Source organism: Erythrolamprus reginae, chromosome 2 (assembly GCF_031021105.1).
Source record: "Erythrolamprus reginae isolate rEryReg1 chromosome 2, rEryReg1.hap1, whole genome shotgun sequence".
NCBI lineage: Eukaryota > Metazoa > Chordata > Lepidosauria > Squamata > Dipsadidae > Erythrolamprus > Erythrolamprus reginae.
Genome location: NC_091951.1, coordinates 262,360,426 through 262,372,452, shown reverse-complemented (window position 1 = coordinate 262,372,452; position 12,027 = coordinate 262,360,426). Strand labels below are relative to the sequence as shown.

The 12,027-nt window shown below is 38.0% G+C and overlaps 1 protein-coding gene across 2 annotated transcripts in view; it reads left to right on the top strand.

Annotated features, from left to right (window-relative positions):
- Positions 1 to 12,027, top strand: part of CNTLN (centlein) — a 243,510-nt gene that overhangs the window by 211,397 nt on the left and 20,086 nt on the right. For both annotated transcript variants that reach the window (XM_070742532.1, XM_070742531.1), the window contains exon 24: positions 11,685 to 11,882. In XM_070742532.1, coding sequence (XP_070598633.1) covers positions 11,685 to 11,882 — 198 coding nt within the window. The remainder of the gene's footprint in view (positions 1 to 11,684; positions 11,883 to 12,027) is intronic.

The window sequence follows — 12,027 nt, the reverse complement described above, 5'->3', positions numbered from 1 at the left end:
TATACATCACCAATTTTACCAGTGTATTGAAATTGGGCAGGGGTAATGCCCCAATGTTTAGCAATTTACATTTACTTGTATTATACTTAATTTTTCATTTAATTGACTGGCTAGTCAGTTTCAATCTTTTGGAACTGTTCACAATCTTTGCTGTTTTTGACACATCAAATAGTTTGGCAATCCTCAAAACTGCCCACTTCATTACTTATCCCTAAATTATCAATTCACATGTTTTGAGCAGCTGGAAAAATTCACACATTTCTACCCAGGCATCATATATTAATCTTCCCTAAAATGTATAGAGTTCTACGCCTCGTGTTACAGAATGATCAGTATGTATTTCACAGCATAATTTTGGTAAAAGCAGTTAATCTGTCGCTCCTAATAGATAAACTGGAGGAAAATAAAGATGCAGTCTGAAAGTCAAATATTGATGATGATCAGAGCAGTTGCTATTGACATTCCCTAAGTTGCTAAATATTTATGTATAAAAGGTCCTCTGAAATCCTCTTTTCTTTTCCCCCAATAGTATGTTGCTAAAAAACTGAAAATCTTTCTCTGATTTCAGTGAGTGCACAAAGTAAACCAGGTTAAAACTCTACTTATATATTTACAAAAACCACTCAGGGGAAATTAAGTTAGCACAGCTAGTATTCTTTTTATTCATAGCATCTTTTTAAAAATATTTTTTGTACTTTTGTTCACTAGAATGCCTATATTTGCGTGCTTTCCTCATGAGGCTTTTTTTTTTACTTTGCTTATGATTGTCTGTCTTCTCTTTTATATAATATACTGTATACAGTAAATACTAAATATAGCATATTTATACAGGAAATACTAAATATTCACCGGAACTAGTTATGAGTCAGTGGTTCAACATGCTAAGCTGTTCCGCTAGTGTTGTGGTTAGCTCTGGCCCAGTTCCTGCCCCAAGGACTGTGGATGTGGGGAGACATCCACATGCTACAAGCATGTTTTGCTCCCGGTGGAATCTGCTGGTGAAGGCTCCTCTGACCAAGAAGACTTGAGTGACAGGGAGGAGGAAAGTGTGGCAGACAGATCAGAAGGAGATTAATTATCTAGCTCCTCCTTGGGTTCGGAACAAGAGTTAATGATACAGCCAAGCATGCGGAGAGCCATGCATAGGCAACAACAACTGAGAGATTATTATCAAAGTAAATGAGGCCACCTGTGGTTGGGTGGGGCTGTGGTAATTAGTGAGGCTGCTATAAATAACAGCCTGTGGGTTTGGCCATTGTGGAGGATTATCTGATCGTTGTGTTTCGTGCCTGCTTTGCTGACTTTGACCTTTGTGTGCTGATTTTTCCCTGCTTTGAAACTAAAGCAGAGCAAAGTGTGTTTCACTTTGTGAAAGAAGAAGGACTGTGAATTGCCTCACAGCTGCAAGCTAAGTATCACAGAACTGATAAGGGACTTGTACAAATTACCAGTTTGTTTGGAGACGAGTGCTCTTTGCTATACAAAAAGAGTGCTTCGTTTATTTGCATTTTTGGTATAAAGAACATTGTTTTGAATTTTCAAACGTGTGTGTGTCTGAAATTGTATCTGTGCAATTTCGGGAGGATTCTACCAGAGAGCTCGACAGAACAGCTAGAAAGCTAACAGTCTGGTTTCAAGACCTGACTTGCGCAATAGGATGAGCTCCTGTTATTTGCCTCAGCTCCTGCCCACTTAGCAGTTTGAAAGCATACAAATGCGAGTAGATAAATACTTTGTTTGCCCGAAAATAAGACCCCGTCTTATATTTTTTTCCACCAAAAAAGACACCAGGTCTTATTTTGGGGGCAGGGGGAACTGACATCCACCGATTCACCTCTCTTGTGCGCATCAACGCCAGCCTCTTTGATGCTATCAGAAGCCTTCCGGAATTTCTTTGGCCAGAAAAGCTTTCCTGAAGGTATCTGCACTAGATAACAGATCAATTGGATCAATCTAGACGAGCTCTGTTATCGGCTAGAGAGGCCTTCGGGAAAACCTTACCAGCTGCAGGAGAAATGGGCCGAGGTATGTGAGGCCTGACTGCAACCATCTGAAGATAATTGGGCAGTTCCACTACCACCCCACATTCCCACTCCCGTACACCCTGGAGTAGGCAGGGTCTTAATTAGGGCTTATTTTGTGGGGTAGGGCTTAATTGGGTACACATGTAAAAATCAGGCTAGGATTTACTTTCTGAATAGGTCGTATTTTCGGGGAAACACGGTAGGTGCCACTTTGGTGGAAAGGTAACAATGTTCCTCCAATGTGCCTCAGCATATAATCATGCTGGCCATATGTCAGAAATAGCGATTAATTACAGTCCGTGTGGACCATAATAAATCATTTCCGGAGACGAGAGAGTTTGTTTTCAAAACAAGGTTTCTTTTATTATAAAAGTAGAAAAAATAAAATGTGCCATGAGAGGCAAATAAAATACATCTTCACATGATGGCTGCTAACAAAGAACTGAACAATATAAAATGGAGAATATGAGGAGGATGGATGTGATGCTTAAAAGACATGGCAGGATTTTACATCATAATGGGAGGAGCTAATAAAACACACACACAGTTAACTATTTAATTACTGAATAACTCTGAATGTCTCTAAATGTCTCTGGGGCTGTCAATACTCAGCGTGGCACCATATGATTTTTGGACAATGCTGTCGCCCTCAACTAAGAAGTGGAATGAAGACTGCCCCCTAAAGTCAGATATGACTGGACAGGAGAAACCTTTACTTTTATTTTGATTTCTAGGTATGACTTGGACCATTCTGGCTGGGAATGCTGTGGATTGTATTTCCAGTTAATTTGGAGAGCACTAGATTTTAGAAGGCTGGCCTAGTTTAATGTGTAATGCATGAATTTTGTATTGTATGGTTGTCCACACACGTGTGTGCATCCTAATTATACTTTTTCTTTGCACCGTTCTTACTACTTAATTTTTTTCTATGTGATATGCATCACTTACCTGGCAATTCGTCCAAGTCAAGTGACTTTTCCCAACCTACTGCGTAAGGGTTGTCCGTCTCATCTTTCTCTTTCATTTGGCTGAATTCTTCCTTTCAATGTTGTCCTGTCAAACCTTCACATCTTCAGCTTTGAGTTATTTTTAAGCACTGGGTATACCTGCAAGAATGTCAGTTATGTCTTCACAAAAAGGAAAGTTAAGAATTCTTGAAGGAAATGAAAAACAAACCCTTGAAACAAAAGATGGTTTTGTTATTAAATAATGATTTTTATGGTGATAATTCAAGTAAGCCTTTTACAAAGAGCTGTTTAATAATAGTTTCATTCAGAGATCTTATGTCATGAGCATATTTTAAAAATTATGTGTATTTAGACCAATGACTGTTTTCATCAGCAGTAGGGAACATTTTTCTGGCAAAAGCAGGCAAAGATTTCACCAGAACATTATTTTCTGTCTCATTTTTATTTGATCAGATTTTGCTTATTTTGATTAGAAAAAGTATGTTTTTGGAATCAGATTTTTAAAAAACCTTTGTGTGGTGTGGGAAGTTTACTTTTTTAGGAATTCAGTGACTTTTAAATGTTCAGTCTGTTTGGTGTCATTAAAAGGCGAGTTTGCTTATTTTTTTAAAAAATATTCTGGCTGGTATCTTAGCATTCTCCAAGAGGCTACAGGCACATGATAAGTTCTCCCCTTACCATATTAGTGGACATTTAAAACAATAATTTGGTTAAAAAGAACTGGTAGTGCAAACTTTAAAAAAATTAAATGGTGCAGAAAATAAAAATAAATTGAAAAGAAATAGAAAAGAAGGGCTAAAGGAAAAATATGACAAAGGAAAAACCATATGAATAATAATCATTTGAAAAAATAGAAATGATTGGATTTCTAGATTAATAATAATAATAATAATAATAATTATTATTATTATTATTATTATTATTATTATTATTTATTAGATTTATATGCCCCCCCTCTCTGAAGACTCGGGGCGGCTCACAACAGTAATAAAAACAATATTATAGTAGAACAAATCTAATATTAAAAAACATATAAAACCCTATCATTATTTAAAAACCAAATAACACATTCATACCAAAAATAAAACAAAGTATAAAAGAGCCTGGGGGAAAGGTGTCTCAACTCCCCCATGCCTGGCGGTATAAGTGAGTCTTGAGTAGTTTACGAAAGACATTTCTATTTTTAATAGGAAATATTTCAAAGTGAAGATAGACGTTTGTCTTAATTTTATACACACACACGTATGCACACATATATTAATATGAAAACCTTGTAAACCTTTAAAACTGAATGCAAATGGGATTTCACAATAAGGACTTCCTTTATTACAAGAGCTAGTTTCGTATAGTGGTTAAAGCTGTAGGCCACTGACTCTTTTCTCCTCAGGTGCTGAAAGAATGTGTACACATGCACGAGTGCCCACACCCATAATTTAATGCCCAAGGAGTGTGAAAACATCCCCCAGGCTCTCTGGAGGCCAGAAACAGACTGTTTCCCAACTTCTGGTGGGCCTAGTAGGCTCGTGTTTCACCCTCCCCAGGCTCCAAAGGTTTCCCTGGAGGTGGGGGAGGATAAAAACGCCCTCCCCCATCCCCTCAGAGGTTCTCTGGAAGCCTAAAATGACCTCCCAAAGCCTCTATGCAGACCAAAAATCAGTTGGCCAGCACACACATGCGCGTTGGAGCTGAGCTAGGGCAATGGCTCACGTGCCAGCAGATATGGCTCTATGTGGCACCTGTGCCATAGGTTCGCCATCATTGCTCTAGGCCAGTGTTTCCCAACCTTGGCAACTTGAAGATATCTGGACTTCAACTCCCAGAATTCCCCAGCCAGCAAATGCTGGCTGGGGAATTCTGGGAGTTGAAGTCCAGATAAACCAGCCCTGCATTATAATGCCGATTGGGTGGCCTTGGTCCAGCCACTCTCTCTCATCCCTTAGAAAGAGGCAAGTGCAGACCAAAGCAGGAAGTAACCTAGGAAGTTATCTAGAATCAGAAATTGACTTGAAGGTAACAACAGCAGTAGTTTATTATATACCGACATTCATAAGCTAGGAAAGAATATTGAATGTTTTAAAATATAAATACTACTTCCCTCATTTGGAAATTTACATTAAAAGAATCATCTTTTTCTCCATACTACTGGAAAAACATGCTTTTTAAAAAAAACTTTACTGAATATTCTACTCTTCCTTGGGAACAAAGTACCAACTAAGGCTTTTATTAAGGAACAGCCACAGTAGATGTTTCTGATTAAATTAATTCTCCATCAGAATCACTCTTCATGTGGGATTTACGCAAATTGAATCAGAGGTCTGGATGGTGACACTGAATATCTCTTAGACTGAAAACATAATAACACACTTTGAATCGTAATTATTGAAATGTATTTGACGGGATTCTTCAACAGCTCCTCAGCTATAGCATCTTAAAATGTCTCTTTTCCCATGCTGCTGGATGGGTTTGCAGGCCTAGAGTTGGCTTTATGGTAAAAGAAAGAGAGAATGAGAGAGATGCCCACCCTTCCTCAAGACTGCTCAGTGTACCCTCAATTCCAAAAGAAAAGTTTTGACTGTCTTTAGCATTTCTTGTTCTTTGCAAAAAGTTGGGTGAAGTTGACAAGCTTGATGGCTTTAAGGAAAAGTCTTGGCTTTACTTTCGTGGGTTAAAATCGTCAAGCACACATTCCAGGAGAAGATTAACTTTACAGGAAACAGCTTGCCAAATGACTGACTGAGACAAGGTTGTATTGTGGCCTCTACACTATTTAACATCAATGCCAATGATATGAGACAACATTACTTAAGGTCGATGGCCAAAATTCATCACTAGCCTAAGTTAATCACTTGCTCCATCAAGTGACTAACATACATTGATCATTATGCAATCAAAATAAGAATCAAGATATTTATCCTTGAATAAACAATTTTTTCTAGAACAAAATGGATAGTTTGTGTTGTGATTCAGCCTGAGGCTCCTCAGGAACCGGCTGGATCTCTGCCGGATCCATGCCCAGAGGAGGAGGACAGTGAACAGAAGGGGGAGGATCAGGCAGACGGGGGAGAGGCACGTCAGGAAGAGGAGGAGGGAGAGCAGCCTGAGACCCCCTGGGGGGGGGCTCTCCCCAGCTAGTAGCCTGGATTCAATGGATGAAGACGCACAGGCTATAATAGACATGAGGCAGCGCCGTGCAGCTCAAAGAAGGGACCAATTAGAAAGGTATTTCCATCCCTGAATTGGCAACAGCTGGGTTTGGGTGTGGTTCTCCTCAGCAGGGTTGAAAAGGCAGGCCCGCCCTTACAGTCTTGTGGAGAGTTATCAACTGGGAGTCCTGTGACCTTGCTTCGATTCTCGGCGTCTCTGATCTTGGCTTGTGGCCTAGAAGTCTGGAAGACTTGGGGGAGGCGTGGGTTTTATAATCTCCAGCGTTGTTTTTGCCAGCAAGAATCCTGTTTTGTTGCCTGGCCTTCGTGAAACCTCTGTGAAGCTTCAGAGTGTTCCTGTCTGTAAGAACAGTTTTTGTTACCTGTGTTTGCTTGGACTTATATAAACTGCCTTTGCTTTTTACCAGTGTGTCTTGCTACTCTTTTTGGTTGGTGTTGGCTTCTGGGGGGACCCAGACAGAACAGTTTGATATAAAGCATTTGGATAATGTTAAAATACATTGGAAAGGGGAGCCTGAACTTTACCATTATAAATGGTCCAGCAGCTTATTAAAAGAGATAATTGACTATCAATAGAAGAACACAGAAGTAGTCCCAATTCTAATGCTCTGGCAATTAAAGTAGTATGTTGTGATTTATTTGCAATGTTTCCTTTCTCCCTTATGGTTCATGTGTTCTGTGCATAAAAATGTCACTCAGTTTCTTCAGGTGTTCAATTTCTTCAGGTCCACCGGAATAATTTCCTTTCACAGGGATTTTAGAATCTTGTCTGCAAAGATGCTACCTTGTGATCCTAATACCAATAAAAATTTTATAAGTACAGACTTTGCCTTGGGGCAGCAACTTCAAAGTAAATAGTTTAAAGACCAAATCCTTGCTATAAAGTCAAATCATTCTTTATAGTTTAATTAATATTTAAATTATGTTTTTCAAAAATAAAGTATGATTGAACTTCTTATGTAGAAATTACTTTTCAAATTTCCAATAGCTATTTTCCGTGGTGGATTATTTTGAAGATTTAAAATATACTCTCATTACACAGATAGTGGACTCTCATCTAGACATGAATAACAACTTGTTACTAACTAAAATTTATACACATACATACATACATACATACATACATACATACATACATACATACTGTTCTGTCTGGGTCCCTCCAGCAAACACCAACCCAAAAAGAGAAGCCAGACACACTGGTAAAAATCAAAGGCAGTTTATAGAATTCAAAGCAAACACAGGTAACAGAAAATGTCCTTACACACAGGAACACGCTGAAACTTCAAAGATGTTTCACGAAGGCCATGAAGTAAAACAGGATTCTTGCTGTCAAAAACAACGCTGGAGATAACAAACATACACCTCCCCCAAGTCTTCCAGTCTTCTAGGCCACAAGCCAAGATCAGAGACGCCGAGAAGCAAAGCAGGGTCACAGAACTTTCAAGTTCATAACGCTCCACATGGCTAAAAGGGCTTGCCTGCCTTTTAAACCCTGCTGAGGAGAACCACACCCAAACCCAGCTGTTGCCAATTCAGTGATGCCAATACCTTTCTAATTGGTCCCGTCTCTGAGCTGCACGTCTCTGTCTCATGTCAATTATAGCCTGTGCTTCCTCATCCAATGAAGCCAGGCTACTGGCTGGGGAGAGCCCCCCCCTTGGGGCTCTCAGGCTGCTCCCCCTCATCTTCTTCTTGACATTCCTCTCCCCCGTCTGCCTGGTCCTCCCCCTCCTGTTCACTGTCCTCCTCCTCCGGGCCTGGATCCAGCAGAGACGCAGCCGGTCCCTGAGGAGCCTCAGGCTGAATCACAACACATACATACATACATACATACATACATACATACATACATACATACTTGTTTTCGTAGATTTTCATGGGTACAGGTATGAAGGTCTTGGCATATTTGGGTTTCTTCCCATGTAGGATTGAGATATATCTGGTGATGTTTCAACGAGGTCCCACTCGTCATCTTCAGGCTGGTGCTTCTGTCCTTGTTCAAGGGCGAACACAGCGAACACAGCGAGACCTGAGCTGCCTTCCCTCTATAAATACTGGTGGGTGGGTGTGGTGTGATGGCTCAGCAGCAGAGTGAAACATCTGAGTTATACTTTTGTAAACAAGAATCCTATTTTAAAGTGGCTCTCCCTGAAGGAAGAATTTTGGGGGGGAGGGGGGAAATTTTGGGAAAAGTGAAACGGAGTGGAAAAATGGCTACCACTTCACACAAATAACAGCGGTGGACAACTAGAGACCACAAAATTTAAAAACCTGAAAAGATTTTTAAATGATGTTTTTAGGGGGGAAAAGTGGAAAGTAAGATTTGGGATTTTTTGATTTTTATATTTTATATGTTTTTCCTTTTAAATGTGTTATTGAAAGTTAAAATTGAAAGTAAATTTACTGAATTCTGAAGTACAATACTGCCATTTAATGGATAAAAAAGGAAAATAATATGACCTTGGACAGCGACAGATAATCATAATAACAGATGGTAGAGGTTTTATTTTTGTTAGGAATAATAGTGAAGAGACTTTGAAGTAGAAATCTGAGTGACTTAGTTTTCATATCATTGGTTGTGGTTTTTGGAATATTTATCTTTTTATTTTTGAAGAGAAAAGAGTGGTGAAATTTGGCTGGGGAATTTTTTACCCCCCTTTGGAAGTAAATTCCTCCGTTTTAAATTTGTGCTATTAAATTTTCAAATAAGAGATTGGATTATATTTTTTATTCTTATTTTTCTCTTTGATGAGATATTTTTAGATTGTTTTCTTCTTTCTTCTTTTTGATATACCGTACTTTTTATGCTTTTGGGTTTGACTCGTGCAGTATACAGGTCCTCAATGGAAGGCAGGTTGGCAACAATGGTTTTTTCTGCAGTTCTTCAGACTACATTTTAAAGTGAAAAGATTTGTTGAGTATTGTTCATATCCTGTTGATTTGTTTCCAGAAGTACAGTATTTATATTTATTTATTTATTTATTTATTTATTTACTTATTTATTTATTTACTTCCAGATTTTCTATATTTCCCCAATCTTGAGTCACTCCTAGATATTGGCATTGTCAAATGCTAATATGTTTTTTGCAGAGCCTGGCTAATTAGGAGTATACTGTGACTATTGTTCACTGTTGGTTTCCTACTGTAGTTAATATTATTCATTATTCATTCCATTAAGCATTTAATGCCATTATGCATAAGCATTCTTTTTTTCTTTCAATCCATAACCATATCTGTTTGCAAATAAAATATCAGACACAGCACGTTGCTTGTTTGATGGGCTTGTGCCTAATAGGCAAAACAAAACAAAACAAAACAAAAACCGCTTGAACAAGCTAAGTAGAACAGCTTTTTTTTTTTCAGTTGGTGAGAATATTTTCAGACGGGTGTTTAAAATCATCAGTTTTTCTGCAATTTGGGTAACTAGCAATCAAAATAAATTACGATAACAATAATAATGTGATTACTACTACTATTATTATTATTATTATTATTATTATTATTATTATTATTATTATTTATTAAATTTGTATGCCGCTCCTATCCAAGGACTCGGAGCGGCATACAAATATATCTTCCTATCCAGGCTTATAACTTTGAAATGAAACATAAGGAAACAATAGCCTTATTTTGTTTGTTTGTTTGTTTGTTTGTTTGTTCGTTCATTCATTCATTCATTTATTGCATTTATATGCCGCTCACTCCAAAACGGACTCTGAACGGCTAACAATGGGATATAAATGCAATACAAGTAAAAAACTGTAAAAAACATTACTAAAATCACATATATCATAAAAAAACCATGCATCCTAACAATCAATCATAATTCCAGGCCTGTCAGAAAAGCCAGGTTTTAACAGCTTTCTGGAAAACTGGTAAGGAGGAGATAATGCAAATCTCTGGAGCCGCCACAGAGAAGGCTTTTCCCCGTGGTCCTGCCAACTGACATTGTTTGGCAGAGGGGACCTGTAGAAGGCCAACTCTGTGGGCCCTTACTGGCCATAGTGAGATATGAGAGAGGAGGCTGTCCCATAAATAGTATGGTCCTGAGCCATTTAGGGTTTTAAAGGTAATAACCACACCTTAAATTGCGCTCGGAGACCGACTGGCCACCAATGCAACTCGCGTAGAGATGGAATAATACGGGCGTACCTAGGTACATCCGTAATTGCACACATTGCTGCATTTTACACCATCTGAAGGCTCTGAACACTCTTTAAGGGTAGCCCCATGTAGAGCGCTTTGCAGTAGTCAAGATAAGAGGTGATGAGGGTGTGAATGACTGGTCTGTGTCCTCCCCTTTTTTTTTTGCATATGACCAGACTATACAATACTTTAAATATTTTCTGCCAACATAATAATTCAGTCATTGTGATTGTTGAAATACAGCCAAGTTGTAATATTCTAGTTAGGGTTCTTACATTCTAACTGTAAAACAAAAACTGAAAGTTTTGTGCTTCATAAACACCTCTGTTATTCAGATGTTCCATTGATACCTTATAAAATAATCAGGAATATATGTACACTACTTGGCCCTAAGAGCAATGTGATGGCTTAGAGGTGGACCTGTTGCCTTACAATCAAAAGGTTGTGAGTTCAATCCTAGATAGCAGCAGAATATTTTTCTCACTGGGCTCAAAGAGAAAATATCTGCTGTGAACTCCACATAGGCATCAGGAAGGGCGCGGGGCCAGTAAACATTCGAGCTCCATTCATGCCAACTCCACCCAGATGCAAAGGATTACAGGGTTATTAAACACACACACACAAACATAAACACACACACACTTTGCCCTGTACTTGATTTACCGGGCAAAGTTTGGATGGTGAAAATTCAGGTAGTTTTACACAGAGATGGACTGATTCAACCAAGTTAACAGGTCCCCAGCCTACTAATTTTTCACAGTATGACACTGATTTGCTCTACTAATTTTTCCTCTAAAAAGACCAATTACAGATACCTATTTAGCATTCTAATTTAGGGCCCATAATTTTATTAATACACTAAAGTTATTACAATATGAATAATGCATGCCCATTGATTTGGAGAATGAACAAAAAATCCTAGGTGTCTACTAAGACCAGAAACTTTAAGTGGTCCAGTGGGAAAAACAAAAATTGAGAACCACTGATCTAGATCCAAACAGGCCTTAAAATAGTGGCAAATTTACTACTGTAGCAGCCTCTGAGAATTCTTAATTGTAAGTGTGGAATATATTTTTTTTTTAAAAAACCCATGTTTTTGCCTTTAGTTACTTAATTTGAAAATGTATTTATTTATTTGTTTCAACTAATAAACAAAAAGAAGTATTATTAGATATGCCTTGGCATATTCATTTTATCCTATACGTATTCAGATATAAATGTGGATGTAGATATTGTCATTTCTAGCCTACTTTGTTTGATTTGTATTAGAACGACAACTGCATTTTGCTGAATTGTTTATTTTCACAAATGTGTGGGTTGCAATATGTTGAAAGTAGGTAATTAATCATAAATACTTTTACCTATTTTTATCTTCACAGAGCTTGGCCACTGAGCTACAGCATAATGTGAAAGAAATGCGAACACAAATCAGATGTGTTAAAAAAATGCAGGAAGATAAAAAATGTGGTGGTAACATTTCCAAAGAATCTGTTCACCGGGCTCAGTCCTTGGCAGCATCAATACTTAATATTTCAAAAACTGATTTAGATGAGATTCTTGATGTTGTAAATGATGAGGTAAGTTATACCAATTTGTCTAAAAATTCATTCTAAATCTTTTGTGTGTGTGTGTGTATAAAATGACATAGGTTCCTATAAATCAATGGGTTAAGAAAAATCAAATTCCTTTAGACTTGTTTTACTATTTTTTATATGTAATAAA